This window comes from Vigna umbellata, chromosome 9 (genome assembly GCF_029865625.1).
Source record: "Vigna umbellata cultivar VRB3 chromosome 9, Vumbellata_1.0, whole genome shotgun sequence".
NCBI classification, from domain to species: Eukaryota; Viridiplantae; Streptophyta; class Magnoliopsida; order Fabales; family Fabaceae; genus Vigna; species Vigna umbellata.
The window spans coordinates 7,440,496-7,458,584 of NC_142173.1; the positions used below are offsets into that span (position 1 = coordinate 7,440,496).

General features: G+C 37.9%; 2 protein-coding genes across 7 annotated transcripts; one reads left to right on the plus strand and one right to left on the minus strand.

Moving 5' to 3' along the window:
- Positions 1–10,562: 10,562 nt before the first annotated feature.
- On the plus strand, positions 10,563–11,359 carry LOC148192447 (uncharacterized). The gene is made up of 2 exons (XM_088099202.1): positions 10,563–10,604; positions 10,715–11,359. Exons 1-2 carry the CDS (start codon positions 10,563–10,565, stop codon positions 11,357–11,359), a joined length of 687 nt encoding a protein of 228 aa, XP_087955328.1.
- A 593-nt stretch (positions 11,360–11,952) lies between these two features.
- Positions 11,953–17,880, minus strand: LOC124833431 (protein yippee-like At5g53940). Of its 6 annotated transcripts, none has more exons than XM_047307920.2 (5): positions 17,518–17,847; positions 16,180–16,223; positions 12,593–12,701; positions 12,351–12,423; positions 11,953–12,264 (listed from the first exon to the last, which is right to left on the minus strand). In XM_047307920.2, the coding sequence occupies exons 1-5, from the start codon at positions 17,611–17,613 to the stop codon at positions 12,197–12,199; spliced, it is 390 nt and encodes a 129-aa protein (XP_047163876.1). In that variant the 5' UTR covers positions 17,614–17,847; the 3' UTR covers positions 11,953–12,196. The 6 variants fall into 6 exon arrangements, with proteins under 6 accessions (XP_047163876.1, XP_047163877.1, XP_047163873.1 ...); XM_047307921.2 differs by having other exon boundaries at positions 11,953–12,261; positions 17,518–17,840; XM_047307917.2 differs by having other exon boundaries at positions 12,351–12,406; positions 17,518–17,835.
- Positions 17,881–18,089: the final 209 nt, after the last annotated feature.

Genomic DNA, 18,089 nt, shown 5'->3' on the forward strand with positions numbered 1-18,089 from the left:
ACTTGAGACCTGTTTCAAAACAAGAAAAACATTATTATTTTCAAATACTAATATTTTCATTGAGTTGTGATTACAAGTGCTTTCAAGAAGCATTCTTGGAGAATCAAATCTTCATTATTTGATTACCCATAAAAGATTCGTTTAAGATTTATGCTAAAGTTGTTCTGACTCAATCTGCACTAGAAGAATATGTCTTAGAAATTAGGTTCATCATAAATAATTTGTGATTGTGTACCTATGCAGGTTTGTCAAGCGTTAAGAGTTGTGAGTGCTCTCGGTTGCTGTAAAAGAGTGAGATTTTCCATCTCTTCTATTGTTATATTGATTTTGAGTGGTGAGAGAAGTGCATTGAGAGGGTTATCTCTGTATTTCTGTTTACTCAATCAATTATAGTGAAATTCTTTCAACTAAGGTTGTTGAAGGAGGACTGGATGTAGGCTTGTGATAGCCGAACCAATATAGATTGTTTGTGTTGATCTTTCTCCTCTTTCTCTCTTGTTGATTCATTACTTTTTGTTTATTGATTACAAGAAAGCAAATAACTCATAAAGATTTTTAAAAGATCATTAAAAAGGGTTAATCCAATTCAGCACCCCCCGGCTCTTGGCTTAAGATATAAGGCCTTTCTTTTCTTACATTTTCTTTCTTTAGGTTTTTCTAGATTGGTTTTATTTTAAGCTTGTGTGTGGTGTACAGTTTTGCATGCTTCTCTTGATTTCTGGGTTTTATTTAAGTTGTAGGCTCTTACTTCACTCTTGGATAGGAGTTGATTGATATTGTATGGTTTGATAGTCGTGCTTTTCTCTACTTGGAAAGATTATTATGAGATTTCAGAGGTTGATTTAATTGTGACAAAAATACCCCGTGTGAGGATTTGAGCCACTTGATGCTTTTTATTGTGTGTGTTAGATCTCTAGATTGCTTGCACATACGCCTTAGCTTGACTCTTTTTGATGATTCTTGACTGATATGCATGTTTAGAAGTGATAAAAGCATTTTTGTTCTTGAGCCTCTAGCTAAATAAGCCTACTACCTTGATCTAATACTTTTATAACCCCTTTGAGCCTTTAGCCTTAACTGAAAATCCATGATCACCTTAACCTGAGGGAATTTTAGAGCTTTGGAATTGTTTTAGAAACAAGTGTGGTCTAATTTGTGTATGTGTTCATTGAATTCTTATGAATTGGCCAGTTGGTTTTCTTGGTTCCTCTATTGCTTGTGTAAATATGTTATGTATGTTGTCTTTTGCTGTATGATTGAAGAGAGAGACAGAGAGACAGAGAGAGAAGGCAAGAAAAGGGAAAAATTAAAAAATTGAGTGGTGGAGTCAAGAAAAGGATTGAAATTAGAGGTTTAGGGTGTGCTTTTATTGTATTTTCACTTGTTCCTTAGTGCTCCTCTATTCTTTTTGGTTTGTAGCTTCTAATATATATTTTATCCTCCCTTGTCCTTGGCTCCATTACAACCTGAAAAGACCTTTCGATCTGAACATGCATATGTTTTGAGTGTTGATATTAAAGGTTTTCCAAGTCTATTTGTTGCTTTCTTTCTTGAGTGCATTGAGTTGAAATTGTTTACCCTAGACACTTGAGAGATATAGTGATACAGTGCATCTTGTGATGTTCTGTTGGTTTTGTATCACCTCTTAAGTTGATTGATTATTTTGCCATGTCTTGAAATAATTGGATGATTTATATGAGTATTTGGTTTTTCTGCTCTTTGTGTGTTGGATGTTGTCTACTCCTTTTCTTTGTCCAGGATTCATTGAGGATTGTGTAACTCTGTTTGGTTACTTATGTGTCTTTTTGTTTCTGTTTCCTTCTATTGTGTCACTCTCTTGATATCTTTCAAACTATTTCTTGATTTGCATCTTGATTTTGTCCAAGAGTGCAAAAGACTAAGTGTGGTCTATTTTGATGAATCATTATTTTATCCTATTCACTTATCTTTTTGCATTAGATTTAAGGTTTAAACCCTTCCTTGGTCCTCAAGTTTATATGAAAATCTCAGTTGGGTCCTCAAGTTTTTTTCTGTCTCAATTGGGTCATATTTTTTGTAAAAGTGAGCACATTTTGCCATAACCGTTAAGTGTTGTAAGACGGCGTTAAAATGGTGTGAGCTGGAGCACAGAGAATGTGGTGATGTGTTTAGGGTTTCTTACGTGGACTGTTTTGTTTAAAAAAATAGTGCTGATGTGGCATAAGTACCCTTTTCAGAATTAGGGATTTGAAATTGGAATTGGGAATTGCGGAGAAAGACGAGGACCATTGATGACCTTCCTTGGCTGTTCTTTAAAGAAATACAACTCCGCATCAGGCCTCATCTTAGTTAAACTTCAACCCAATAAACCAATGCGAAAAATGTGTGTCAAAATGTTTGATGAAAAATGGAAAAGCACGAAACTCGTTTACTGGGAAAGAATAGAAAGGTGGGTTTATATTTATATACAGAGAATGAGATTGGGAAGTCATTGCCGGAGTTAATGTGCGAAATGATTTTCAAGCGAACGCGGTGGTGTTTACGTGCTAATGGGTTCGCTGAGTGAACGGAAGAGTCACAAGCTTGGCATAGGAACGCGTCGTCGGCCGCACAGTACCAACGCGCTCGATTTCTTATGCAGCCATCACATGCTCTTGCCGTTTTTGCGCCGACAGTTTTTCCCATGTTCTTATTGGAAGACATACTTGCTTACAGAAAAAAAATTCTGAAAGGGTGATCGGAGCCTACAACGACTGAGAGTCGAATCCGGTGAGAAATGATGTTGAGTGGGTTTCCGAGCAAAACAACGTTGGGTTTGATTGGACTATATATTGAAATTTCTGGGAAGTTTCTGAATGCTGCTTATGGGGGAAAGGTTGTTCAAGAAAATATGAAGACCGTGGAACACAATTATTATGTAATAATCATGATGATCGTGTAGGAGGAATGACAAGTGAGGGAGAAGTTTATGGCTTCATCTGGGACACAATTATTTTTCCTTGATTTTTGGTCAAAGTTTATGGCTTCATCTGGGAATCTAAATCAACAGTAGCAGCAACAACCTCAACAACAACCACAAATAGCCCATTTTGATTTCAATAAGCTTTTCAAGACTCCACCACCAGCAGCATCGTGCTGTTGCTCGGATTGGTAGTGTTTCCAAAGTCATGAAAGGTGAACAGGTTGCAGCTGGGTGGCGCCGATGGAAGGAAGCAGAGGGGGAGGGAGGAGAAGATCTGGCACCACGTGGCCTTTCAATTTTAGTGTACAATGCCACGTCAGTAAATGAAAAAATCCAGCTCACACCATTTTAACGCCGTCTCACAACACTTAACGGTTATGGCAAAATGTGCTCACTTTTACAAAAAATATGACCCAATTGAGACAGAAAAAAACTTGAGGACCCAACTGAGATTTTCATATAAACCTGAGGACCAAGGGAGGGTTTAAACCTAGATTTAATTATTGAATTTTGCTTAATTGTCCATTATTTTCTCACTTTTTCTATTTGGGTTTAATTAATTTGAATTTTTTGAGCTTAGTTATTCCCATTATTATTTTTAGGGCAATTTTTGAGTTATATTCTGGATTTCAAGAGGATTGTCACATCATCTACCATTGTCCACCTCAATGTTTTATTTTTATTTCGTTTGTAATTTTATTTTATTTTTTTGTAAATTTTGGGCAGACTTATGACTTGGGGCCAATTTTTAGAATTAGGGAGAAACCCATTTTTCGGGCAGACTAGCTTTGTCTAGGGTTTTGAACCCATGCAGTCACACTTAAGAGGAGTTTTGAAAAACGTAGGAAGTCTCTCATTCTCTCTGGAACGTGAACAGTAGCTGCTGGAGGCTTAAGTTTTGATTTCGCTTTTCTTCTCGTTTTTCCTTTTCTCTTAGTCATTTTTGTTTTTCCTAATTTCAAATTGTTCATTGTTGCATTTCATTTTAATGGAATTATAGTTTTTGTTATTCTCTCTTTTGCATTCCTTTTTAATGGAAACTTAGTTCTGTTGGGTTGGTAACTAGGGAGATTGCAAATGCTTGCATAAGATTATTGCACCATTTCTTTTCTATACTCTTCTTACTTTGCATCATATTTAATTTGTTTTGTTCATTACAAATTATGGTCATGCTTACTAGTTTAGTTTGTGTGCTTGAAGTTGGAGTTGATTAATTTGTAGTGTAGAAATATTAAATATGTGCATTGTGTTCGCTTAATTCGCTATTATGAAAACCATTTGTCTCCGCTTAGTTTATTAATTCGTGTTGGATTATTGAGAGTGAGAGAGACGGATGAATTATTGTTAATCTGGGATTGAAGGTGTTGCAATCGAACTAGTAGTCAACCGTTTTGTAATCAATGTTTAAACTTTGTTATTTGCTCAGGTAATTTAGTTCGTAATTCTGCTCAACCCCCCACTACGTGTTTGATCCTTTGACGGAACCAGAATTGGTCCTTGAGAAACAACCTAGGAGTCACTTCCTAGTATACTGCACTTAATTACACAATTTTATTTGATCATGTACGACGATCGATCAATGACATATAACTTATGTAAATATATATAACTTCCAAATCGGTTACAGGCACAAAAGTTGAGATGAGTTGTGCATGTTGATGAGGTTTCCCACCAAGTCAGTTCGTTGATGAAAGGTTTTGTAAGTCCCACGCAAGCAAACACTTTTAATGTTATTTGCTTTGAACTTTATGCCTTATTGTATACTATATCATTTACTGATATTATATGTAATGTTCAAAAAGAAGAATTCTCCACTAGATTTTCATAGGTCATATCGAAGCATGGGTCATGTCCCGAGTCATCACAACAACACAATGATGACGATGACCTGCTTAGGTCATAGGGTTGGATTGATGTTATTAGTGGGAAGTAAAAAGGAACAATTTATGGGTAGAGCAACTTGCTATAAATTACAACGTAAGATGAGGTTGTCTGAAGCACCAACTAAAGCACCAACCATCTTCATCAAACATTGCTGAGGAAGTCAGTGTTCATCTCTCGTAGCTACTTGAAACACGTGACCGAGTATACAATGAATCGAGAGAAGAGTTTACTAGTTTTAAACAATTGGTCATGAGATTACTGCCTAAGTCTGTACAACCTCCATCCACCATCCTTGCGACCTAACTAGAACCCTCTCAACCACAGTCAACATCAATCTAGCCCCAATAGTCCAGCCTACACCAGTTCATCTAACTTTAGAGCATTAAAACAATCAACAAGAACAAGAGGACAATGAAGATGATGAATATTTAGATTATTAGTTATTATGTCTATGAACAAATATTTCTTTATCATTCACAAATGAAATTAAGTGATTCCTATACTTTTATAACCGTAAATCAGATGTTTGATTGCCTATATACATTTGGTTTTCAATAAGAACATTAGAGTTTATAATGCAATGTTGCATAATTGCAGGTTTATGCTTCGTTAATTGCATTGTGGAAGTAAACGACCAATACAATATGCACTTAAATCTGGTGCATAGTTATCGATAGATATATCCTTCAGTAATTATCGACAAATATTCGATAATTACTGACAGACAGATATATTGATAATCGACAAATATATCCTTCAATAATTACTGAAGGATATATTGATAGGGTATGGAGCGTTTATGAAAGGAAGAAAAAAAGGAATAAAGAGGGGGAAAGGTGCTAGGAAGTTAGAACCGTATTAATAGTGGGGCGGAAAATAAAGCTCCTATAAGAGAGTTGATTTTTTGGGATGATATTTCACTTTTGATTTGTATACTGTAAAGACAGGATCATGTTTATCCTGTGGAGAGAGAATTTGGCTCTCTTGGAGGTTGTTGGTTGTGCATTTCAATATACTGAATAATAGAATTATACAGTATATTCATCTTTTCTTAGCTGTGAGTGTGTGTTAAGTGAAAATTAAATAGGTTTCTAATTCAGAAACCTATCAATTTGGTCTGACCTGCCGGATCGGCGAGAGATCGAAGAGAGATGGAGGGAAAATTAAATGCACTGGAAGGAAGAATGAAGGGGAGGATGAACATGATCGAGGGACGAATGGAGACTATAGAGAGGATGGTGGATAAGTTGAAAGTAGAGACGATGGGTTTACGATAAGAACTTAGAGAGTTCATGCGAATGTTTGGAGAACAAGGACGAAATGTTGAGAGCCATCGGGAGGGAAGTCAGGATTCAGTGAATGGAACCAGAGGAGGACGAAGAGAAGATGACGAAGAAGATACGAGTGGCACACAACCAAATTAGGTGAAGAGAGTCGAGTTACCAACCTTTGAAGGAGTCGATTTGCTAGGGTGGATTTCTCGCGTAGAAAAATTCTTCGAAATCCGGCTTTTGAACCAAAGTAGGCAAATATGCCTTCTTTATTACCAAAATAGGCAAAATTTGACCGAAAGTGAAGTCGTGGGGGGTCAAAACGACTTCAAAAGAAGAAGTCGTGCCCCCCCTGCACGACTTCACACTGTTCATAGGTACAGTGTTGAAGTCGTGCACCCCAAAAACGACTTCTGGGTCCTGTAATCGATTACATTGATTTGGTAATTGATTACAGAGAGTTGAAATGGTGACCAGGCAGAAAACGTACTGGTAATCGATTACGACATTTCGGTAATCGATTACCAGCTTGATTGTGTAGCAAGAAGCACTCTGCGCTCTGAGCGAGCAGTGGACGCTCGTAGAGCGAGCAGAAGAGGACGCTCGTCCAGCAAAGACGCGCAGTGGACGCTCGTCCTGCAAGCAGAAGTGGACGCTCGTCCAGCGAAGACGCACGAGAAGACGCTCGTCAAGCGAGAACAGAACGCTCGCCCTGTGGACGCAAGAGAGGACGCTCGTCCAGCTAAAAGAGGGGCGCCGGGCGCCAGTGTTTGCGAGAAGCTCGCGCCCGGGCGTCGTGTAGGGTGGTCACGATTTCAACACTCTGTAATCGATTACCGTTACGTTGTAATCGATTACCGTCGTCAGAAGTCGTTTTTGGGGTGCACGACTTCAACACTGTTCATATCAACAGTGTGAAGTCGTGCAGGGGGGCATGACTTCTTCAATTGAAGTCGTTTGGGCCCCCCACGACTTCCCCATTTTCGTAATATGGTTTGAATTTGCCCATTTTGGTAATATTAGAGGCATATTTGCCTACTTTGGTGCAAAAGCCTCGAAATCCAGAAGGTGACGGAGAGGGAAAAACTTCGACTAAAGTACGTCTGCATGGAATGGAGCGCAAGTTACTGCTACTGCTACTGCTTCTTTAACAAAAGTGTAGGCGCCAACATGGGAGGGTTTGCGAGAAGCTCTAAAAAGGAGGTTTGGAGGTCGCGACAGAGGAACAGTGTTTGAGAGGCTACCGACAGTGAAGCAGAACAACATCGTCGATGAGTACATCTAGGACTTTGAAATGTTAGTGGTGTAGACGAAGGCCGTGTCGGAGAATCAGCTCCTGGGATATTTTTTCGCAGGTCTACAAGGGGAAGTCAGAAGTCAGATTCGTTCGTGTAATCCCCATGATTTATTGTCGGCGATGGAGGTGGCGCAGGACGTGGAGGAGGCAAGTCGAGGCGCGCGAACGGCGGGAGGAACCAAAAGCAAGAACGACCAGTCGTGGGGGCAATATCAAGGTGGGACCAGAATCGTAGCGAGATCGGAACTAATCAAACAGGGTCCAGGACGATCGGGGTAGCAGAGAATACAACAACGATTCGAGGAGAAGGTCTCCAGTGAACGACAACGTCCCAAGCTGGAAGTAGTACCATGAGCGACGTCCGCGGAAGAGGCGTAAGGAGTCGGCCTTACCCCGAATATGTTAGGAGGTGGGAAGAGGGGTTATGCTTCGATTGTGGTGGCCCCTACAGTCCAGGGCATCTTTGCCCAGAAAAAAAACTTGCGAGTGGTGATTATGGGGGAAGACAAGTTCGACGGTGACGTAGAGGAAGAAGGTGGGGAAGAGGATGAGCTGAAACACATGGAGTTGTCGTCGTTTTCCACTGGCGGACTCACTCCGCACAAAACCATGAAGCTACAAGGGTGAGTCTTCGGAAAACGGGTCATGATCCTCATTGATAGTGGTGCTAGCCACAATTTTATAGCCACCAAGCTGGTAAAGGAGTTGGGTTTACTAGTGAAAGATACACCCCCATATAAAGTAAGTTTGGGAGATGGTAGAAAAAAAGAAAGAAGAGGCTGTTGTAGGAAGGTCCCAATAAATATAGGTGGAACGGAGGTGCTAGAGCAATTTTATTTGTTTGAATTAGGAGGAGTAGACTTGATTTTGGGGATGAAGTGGTTGGCTAAATTAGGAGAAGTAACCATCAATTGGGGAGAGTTAAGGATGGTCTGTAAGTAGGGAGAGAAGATAAATACGATAAAAGGGGACCCCACTTTGGCACGAAAAATAGTGGAACGAAAAGCTTTGATGAAAATGAAAGCGGTGGAAGCGGTGACTTTAGTGTGGACTTTGGGGAAGGCAGAGATAAACTCAGCGGTAGTGCAAAACTGTCAGGATTTATCAGGAATCCAAACAGACGGCTTGCAGCGGGTGTTGTCAGATTTTGGAGACATATTTAAGGAGGCCATAGGTTTACCTCCAGTCCGAAATACAGCCCATCAAATTTTTCTCAAGGAGGGGACTGATCCAGTTAATGTCCGCCCTTATAGATACCCACATATGATGAAGGAGGAGATTGAAAACCAGGTAGCTGAGATGCTGAAAGTGGGAATCATACGACCTAGCACCGGCCCTTATTCAAGTCCCGTGATACTAGTAAAGAAAAAAGATGGCAGTTGGCGTTTTTGCATTGATTACAAAGCTCTGAACCGTGCCACAAATCCAAACAAATTTCTGATATCGGTCTAGAGGAACTCTTGGATGAATTGAGAGGGGCGAAATATTTCTCCAAAGTGGATTTGAAGGCTAGGTATCACCAGATCCATATAGGGGAGGAGGATATCTATATAACAGCCTTTAGGACACATCAAGGACATTACGAGTTCCTTGTTATGCCCTTTGGCCTCACCAACGCGCCAGCTACATTCCAGAGTATGATGAATGATTTGCTGAAAACATATTTAAGGAGGTTTGTACTGGTACTTTTTGATGATATCCTGATATACAGTACGGAGTGGGATGAACATTTGAGACACTTAGGGCAAGTGTTAAATACACTGAGACAGCACCAGTGGGTAGCTAATGCAAAGAAGTGTGAATTCGGGAGGAAGCAGATCAGATACCTAGGGCATGTAATTTCAGAAAAAAAGGTGGAGATGGATAAAGAAAAAGTGGTGGCGGTGGAAGAATGGCCAGAGCCCAAAACCCTTAAAGCCTTAAGGGTTTCTTGGGTCTCACAGGCTATTACAGGAGGTTTGTGCGGGAGTATGGAAAGATTGCAAAGCCCTTGACCGACTTGTTGAAGAAGGGGCAGTTTACCTGGTCTGCACATGCAGCAAAATCTATGGCCAGATCAAAGGATGCCATTACTACTGCACCAATTTTAGCATTACCGGATTTCAAGCAGCAATTTCACATTGAATGTGATGCATCAGGGGGTGGGGTAGGAGTTGTTCTCACTCAAAACAAAAAGCCTATTGTAGTTTTTAGCAAGGCACTGTTAGAAGGATCCATAAATAAATCCATTTATGAAAAAAAGCTCATGGCTTTGGTCATGGCCATCCATCACTGGAGGCCCTATTGGTTGGGTCAAAAGTTTGTGGTGCATACGGATCAGTGGAGCCTCAGATATTTGCTTGAACAGAGGATAACAACTCAAAATCAACATAATTGGTTGGCAAAGTTGTTGGGGTATGATTTTGACATAGTTTACAAATCAGGGGTGACCAATAAAGTGGTTGATGCCTTGTCAAGAAAAGGGGAAGATAAGGGGGAGGAAGAGGTAGAATTGAGGATCATTGCGCGACCATATTGACAGGATTTTTAGGAGGTATTGAAGGAGGTTGAGGAAGATGAGACTCTTAAGAAGATAATACAAGAAGTAAGAGCATATTCTAATTCTCATCCTACCTTTACTTTGGAGAACGACAGACCTCACTATAAAGGACGGTTGGTGCTATCTACAAATTCTGTATGGATTCCTAAGCTTATAGCTGAGTTCCATACCACTAACACTAGAGGGCATTCAGGGGTCTATAAAACCTATCGTAAGGTGGCCGAATCATTATATTGGGTAGGAATGAAGAAGGTTGTCACTGATTTTGTAGCCAGTTGCTTAGTGTGTCAACAACACAAGTATTTGACATCTTCTCCTTAAGGCTTGTTACATCCTTTGCCAATACCGCAAGCCATTTGGGAAGAAGTCAGCATGGACTTCATAGTCAGGTTGCCAAAATCACAGGGACATGATGCAATTTTGGTAGTGGTAGACCGCTTGAGCAAGTATGGTCATTTTGCTCCCCTAAAGCATCCCTATACTGCCAAAACCATAACCATAGCAGAGATTTTTGTTAAAGAAGTGGTCAAATTGCATGGAGTGTGAATGTCAGTGGTTAGTGATAGAGATCCTTTATTTTTGAGCATATTCTGGAAGGAGCTATTTAGATTACAGGGCACCTAGCTACACATGAGTACTGCACACCACCCAGAATCTGATGGGCAAACTGAGGTAGTAAACAAAATATTGGAGGGCTATTTGAGGTGTTTCTATTCAGAACAACCTAAGAGCTGGAATTTTGTTCTTCCCTGGCTGAGTATTGGTACAATACTACCTATCAGGACACCTCCTACACTCACTCGGTTCATACCTGGGAAACTGCAGTAGAAGTTGTGATTCAAAAGCTCCAAACAAGAGATGAGGCACTCAAGCAACTCAGATTTCATTTAACAAGAGCACAGGATATGATGACCAAATATGCTAACAGGAAGAGGAAACCGGCCGAAGTTAAGGTCGACGACTGGGTCTACCTAAAAATTAGGCCTCATAGGCAGACTTCCATACCCACCAAGTTGCATCCCAAATTATCAGCATGCTACTTTGGGCCTTTTAAAGTCATACAGCAGATTGGAAAGGTTGCTTTTAATTTGCAGCTACCTAAGACATCAAGGATACATCCTGTATTCCATGTGTCTCAATTAAAGGTAGTAGTGGGTACCAAACAAGTTGAGAAGGATCTGTTAGATAAATTGCAAGCAGAGGGCCCAATGTTTTGGCCACTCAAGATTCTGGACAGAAGGCAGAAACAGAGGAATAAGGAGCTAATACCGCAAATGCTAGTGGAATGGCAGGAAGGAGGAAAGGAGGAACAGTTTCCAGGCTTCAAACTTGGGGACAAGGTTGAACATCAGGCGGTGGGTAATGATAGCATATGGAGAGTTTTTAAAAGGAAGAAAAAAAGGAATAAAGAAGGGGAGAGATGTTAGGCAGTTATAACCGTATTAATAGTGGGGCGGGAAATAAAGCTCCTATAAGAGAGCTGATGTTTTAGGATAATATTTCACTTTTGATTTGTATACTGTAAAGACAAGATCACGTTTATCCTGTGGAGAGAGAATTTGGCTCTCTTGGAGGTTGTTGGTTGTGCATTTCATTATACAGAATAATAGAATTATACGGTATATTCTTTTTTTCTTAATTGTGAGTGTGTGTTAAGTGCAAATTAAATAGGTTTCTAATTCCAAAAACCTATCATATATCCTTCAATAATTATCAACAGATATATCCACCAACAATTACAGATGAATCATCTTTGATAATTACCTACAACAAATAATCATCCATAACAGTTACCGATACCATTGATAATACAAGGTTTTTTAGTAGTGAACTTGAATGCACATTGGTTTTGACTTTCAAAATCCAAAAAATTATCCAATCTATTTTCAATCTAAATCCAATTAAATGGATTGGAATTTGTTGCCCACGTATCACTTTTTAGGTTGACTCAATACATTGAAGGAAATTTAAAATACAAATCTCATTTTGAGGAGGCTCTAACCAAGATCTTTGCAAGAAAGAAGGAAAAATCTGAAACAACTGATTCATCTCTTTCTGTTTACAAAGATGAAATACCATTGAGAATTCTAGTTCTTTTAACTACTATTACTAGGAAACTATTACTACGAAATTGCATAACAAATTTTGATTCTGAACATTTCCATGGTTCTACATTATTTTCATACATAAAAGACTGCCCATTCCTTTCACAGGATCTGATAAGTACAGAATACTTTAATATGATTAAGCATCTTCAGCATCACTCATGCTGACGCAGCTCTCAATATGGAATTCAGCGGTGAAATCAATTTCATCAACAATCCTTCCTCTGCTACATGGAAGTGCACAATATGCACAATCAGTATAACAAATTATGGAGGATAAAGGAGCATAACTCAAATTGTCACAACAATATACCTTTCAAGAACAAACTTCCCCTCTTTATACTTTTGGCTTCTCTCATGTGCAGACTCCTGATAGAAAATTGCAACTTTAAAAGGGTCAAAAGTAATATAACAGAAAGCTGAAACAAAATAGTAAAGATAATGCATGAAAAACTTTCTGGTCAATCATGCAAATAAACGTCTAAAAGATTTGACCTCTAACACCCATTCAGATATTTTCTATACTAAAAAGGGACAGGGCAGGAGGAGAATTACATATTTCCAGCCAACAATTTGACCACAGCAACAACAAAAGATATCTGCCACAGTATGCAGTCCAGAAAGCATCATCCTTTCCTCTAGCACTCCAATCGTGAAGTTCACACTGGATGACGGGGTTGAAGACAAAAAGCATACCCATAAGATTTGGATGGGACGTAATTATATTTTCATCTAAGTTAAAAGTTTATCTATGAAGTTAACAAGTTTAACCAATCAAAATAAGCCAACAGAACAAGTGATTATAACATAAGCACTAGCTAGTAATAAACCCTGGTGTTGATTACCTAAGCATGCCTTTAATCTACTTCTCGTTTTCATTTACAATAATGTTCAAAGAAAGAAATGCTTTAGCAAGCATGAAGTTAAAAGACATTTTTGTGAGAAAACGACCATATGAAGTTGAGCTAACTAATTCATGATTAGCTTTTTTTCTTTCCTGTGCCTAAGTTATTAGCTTTGGATATTAGGCATTAACTGCTAATACAAAATATCGAATCATTTCAAATACCTTCATGTTCTTTCTAGGCTCGTGTTCCTGACCCTTCATACATTGCTTCCATATATTCACAAAATCAGTAATACAATAATGAACTAGTGTTATAAGAAAATGCATAATTCTCTTTCGTGAGCGAGTCCCATATGCAAAGGAATCAGGAATTCAATGTCACAAGCATTTAAAACTGCATTCAATACAATCTGGTGTCAATATGCCATGGATGTTTAAGTTAGTACAAGGTATGGACACATGCACATGTTTATTCAAACGATGCATAAAACGAAAATTTCAATATTCAAACCACGACATCACTCCCGGTCTTCATTGATCAATAAGTGTCATGCATCTAAATTCAACGGTTTTAAACCCATTTTACATAGACTAGAAAAGTTATCAACTACCAATGAATTTTGTAATGCAAATCTTTCTCTTACTAATCATTTTCTCACTTGAAATTACTTAATATGTTTGCTGGAATAGGCTAAGTACGCTTTATTAAAAAGTTGTTTTGAAAATTACCTATACATTTATAGGGTCCTAGATTCGCCATAGTTGTTTTTTTATTCTTTCCTTTTCATTTTTGTATGAAGTCAATTTCCCTATAAATATAAGAATCTACGGGAGACCTCTCGAGCTCTCTAAAATATACAATTTTCACCCTTTTTGTTTTCCAGAAGTTCGTATTAGAGTGGGTCAATCCTGCCCTACTTATCAATGTATTGTCCAACCACTCTACCATCACCATCCACCCAATTTTATCTGGCCGACCATTGGATTTGGATAAACTTTAGATCTATTGGCTAGGGTTATGAAATTTAGGAAAGGTGTTTGGAGTTCCCATCAACTAGAAATAACGACAAATTATAGTATATAAATGCGTAAAAATATCACTTTACAAATTAATTTTGTGAAATTCAATTAAGTTTAAAGTTCACTTCTAATAAAAAGGAAATAGAAGAGAACAAATAGGTATTACCAATTATTAGAATAATTATTAAATTTATATATGTTAGAGTAATTATTAAGATTAAAGTAAGGAGTAGTGTGTGTTAAGATTAAAGTAACTATTCATCATTAGTGATAGGATACTGGGTAATAGGATAAAAGGGAGCCGAACGGTAGGAGGCAAGGGGGCGCTGAATGGTAGGAGGCAAGGGGAAGCAAGCCGAACGCTGGAAGGCGGGGAGAGGTCAAGCCGAACGGTGGAAGGCATGAAAAGGTCAGGCCGAACGCTGGAAGGCGGGGAGAGGTCAAGCCGAACGGTGGAAGGCATGAAAAGGTCAGGCCGAACGATGGAAGGCAGTGAAGAGCTGGAGCCGAACGGTAGGGTGCAGGGGAAGCAAAGCCGAACGGGAGCTGGACTCGATCGGTTGAAGAGTGACTATCCTAACTGGGACAATAGTTAGGATAGGCGGGAAATATTTAGAAATAATTATAGTAAATAAGAATATATCTTAGGGAAATATTTTATTTAGAACAATATTCATATTTTCTTCTAGGGAAATATTTTATTTAGGAAATAATTAGTATAAATAAAGGGAGAGTCTAGGGTTAAGGGTATGCTTTCGATTATTGAGTTGTTGACAGGTGGCTATCGTCTTGTGAGGGAGGTTATGCTCCCAAAGTAATTGAAGGAGGTTATGCTCCCAATTATTGTTTACTTTTGTTTATTCAGCTATTACCACGTTCATTATCATTCATTCTTTAGCTTTATTGCCTATTGTGTTCATAGATAGTTACGTATCAACCTCAGGTACATAACAATTAGTCTCTTAATCAATTAGATATTAAAAATACTTTTATAAATCGTGATATAGAGAAGGAAGTCTACATCGAGCAACCTTCTTGGTTTTAAATTGTGTCACTTGCTCTTTGGTCTTGAGCAATCTCCACATGCTAGGTTTGGAAAATTTAGTCACATTGTTCAAAACTTTAGGCCGAAATGCAGTAAGAGAAATCATTCAATTCCTACTATCATACCTCCCGTTGAGAATGTGTGTATATATTGATGATTTAGTCAATACAAAGAATGATACTACTAGAATCTCTTAGCTAAAAGAACACTTATGCAATCATTTTCAGACCAAGGATCTTGAAAGTCTCAAATACTATTTGTACTTGCAAAAGTAAGATATAATATGCAGTTGCCTCATCACTACTGAAGCAGAATAAAGGGCAATGACATGTATAACTTGGGAATTGTATGGGTAAATTAATTCCTCCAATAACTCAAATTGTGAGATTCAACAAATGAAGATGTATTGAGATAACAAAGCAGTTCGTTCTTCATATTGTTTCTAGTCCTATTTTCCATGAAATGACCAAATAAAAGAAAAGGACAACCATTTTATTTGAGAAAAGTTATTATTTAAGGAACTTGGTACCAATTTGTCAAATCTAATGATGAACTTGCAAATGTGTAAACCAAATCATTTAGAGGGCCTCAAATCAAATTTATTTGTTCCAAGCTAGTACATACAATCTGCATGTTCCAACTTAAGAAAGAGTGTTAGAATAGGCTATGTAAGCTTTATTGAAAAGATGTTTTGAGTTGTACCTATTTGTACCAAGGGTCCTAGACTTGCCTTAACTTGTTTACACTCTTTCCTTTTCATTGTTGTGTCACAAATCAGTTTCTATTTAAATATGAGAACCTACGGAGACTTTTCAAGCTCTCTAAAATATATTTTTCTCCCTTTTTTATTTTTCTCAAGTATGTAAGATCAATTAACATAAATAAAAATAAATAAAGTACAAATAGAAAGTACAACAATTCCCATTTAACATATGCTAGCAACAAATCCTCATATCTAGTACAACAGGTTGAAATGCCTCAGTCTATTACTCCAACAAAAAGCATTTCCAAATAAATGCAAAATATGTAATTTCATCAAGAAATTTAACTTAGCAAAATATGACCATTATAAGTTTCAGACTTCTGCCAGTATCAAACTATGCCTTAATGAAACTTTTAACTAGTAATATGAAAACACTAAATAACATAACTCACAAGACTGTAATGTTACTATATACTGCAATCATTACTTTTAAACACAAATGGATTACAACTGAAAAAAATACTCACACGTTATTGAAAAGATATGCTTTTCCCCGCTGGCAATAAAATGCCTGAGAAGAATAGGAACCAGATGTTAACATGTGAAGCAATTTAATCCAGCACAACAATTACAGTAACGTATTGGTAGAAACCAAGAAAAACCTAGAAGACAGAGATAATGCATTCAATTCGAAGCAACTGGGTTAAATAGTGGTAGAAACTGCAATAGAAACGTCAAAGAGAATATCATACTTCCACAGGGAGTTTGTACAAGATAACTTAAGAGATGATAATATGATACTGCCACTGATGATGTTCTGAATTCTACAGATAAGAGTGAACTTTGCCAGCTGAATGAGAAATATAACCATCAACTGTCCTATATGTAACTGTTAATTGCAGGTGTCTTTGCCAAAAAAATCCCAATGAACACTTGATCAGATTCAAGAAATTCTGCTTGTCATTGACCAGACCTCAAAATGCTTCCGGTTCTCCAACTTGTTCAGCAGAATCAGATCAATCCCTTTTCCAAGAAATCAGAGGATTGCTAGATTAACAGCGACCTTACTCAATAAAATCCTTTGATACAGGTTTAGACATTAAGTGCAAGGTGTAACTGGGTTTATAACTCAACAACCCTATCATCTAGATTTTGCTTGGAATGATGCAATCTTCAGATTAGAAATTTGAAGGCAGCAGTCAAGGTCCAATCTTCTGTGACTCTAGGTTAATAACCAGTTTGGTACACCCTAGAAAGATAGAGTGAAAAATTAAGGGATATTTTAACATGAAAAGTTCAATTTTTTTCTCATTCCCAATGATGGATCCAAGGATTTTAAGAAAAATAAGTTTGCAATCACAATTTCAGCTGCAATGTTTGGGTTTTTGGGATCTCTGCATCCATAATTGTAGTCCCATCAACTGTACTTGTCACAATTTTACATAATTTCAAGGATACCAACTAAAAGACCACAATTTACAATTTTGGGTAGACCAAACTGATTGCAAGGATCAGACATTGTTCTTTGCAATTGTAGTAAACCAAACCCTACAATTGTAAAGGCTTCACACCCAACACAGCATAAATAACCGATTTATCAATGCTTGATTTATAGCAATCAAGGAAATTCTTCTAGCACATAATCACAGCTATCAAATCTCACAGACCCAATAGAAAAAGTCACAATATTTTCACACACCAAAATAAGAAAACTAAAATGAAAAGACATTTTTCTTTAAATCAGGAAAAAAAAAATTGCTCTTTTATGTTCCTTACAGATAATCTCACAAATCCCATCTCAAACAACAGTATTAGATAAAACATTATTTACCATTGAGTAAAGTTAGGAAGAGAGAAAATTGTACCCGAGAGATGAGATCATCAGCAAGTGCTAGGTGGGTTTTGCAGGACTTGCAACCGTAGGACCTGCCCTCCAGCTCCACCGTGAAGATTCTTCCCATTTTCTTCGGTTTTGAAAGACAGCCTTTGATGTCACCACCACTCACTATTTTTCAACATTCGCTTACCAAGGTAAAAAAAACGACAATATACAAGTGACAATTCGTATGAACTATGAAGACAAAGAGACATGTGAAGGATTCTAGCAGGAGAGAGAGAGAGGAAAACGGTCACGTGGTACTGAGTTACTGGTAGAATGAAAAATTCAACTAAGATTTTTTCTTTAATTCTTTTTCATCGGTTTTGCTTCTCACGGTAATTTTATATGCATCAAAACTGATGACCCGTTAATTCAATTCGCACATAAACAATTCTTCTTAAAATAAATCTTAATTAATGATCGCTTTGGTGGCACCGTTGTAATAACAGTTCTCTTCATTAATTTCCACGAGGAGGAACAATTGACGCTCCTGATTTATTTATTTTTTAAGCATGTTCTTTAAATTTTTATTTTTCATTTAATCTTCAAACTTAATTT

Excerpts from the sequence above, each read along its gene's own strand:
- LOC148192447 (XM_088099202.1), top strand. The coding sequence starts at position 10,563 with ATGAGTACTGCACACCACCCAGAATCTGATGGGCAAACTGAG. Across the intron at positions 10,605-10,714 it reads AATCTGATGGGCAAACTGAG|GACACCTCCTACACTCACTC; the intron begins GTAGTAAACAAA and ends ACTACCTATCAG.
- LOC124833431 (XM_047307917.2), bottom strand. The coding sequence starts at position 17,613 with ATGGGAAGAATCTTCACGGTGGAGCTGGAGGGCAGGTCCTACGGTTGC. Across the intron at positions 12,407-12,592 it reads AAATTGTTGGCTGGAAATAT|GAGTCTGCACATGAGAGAAG; the intron begins GTAATTCTCCTC and ends ATTTTCTATCAG. Across the intron at positions 12,265-12,350 it reads GGGAAGTTTGTTCTTGAAAG|CAGAGGAAGGATTGTTGATG; the intron begins GTATATTGTTGT and ends ACTTCCATGTAG.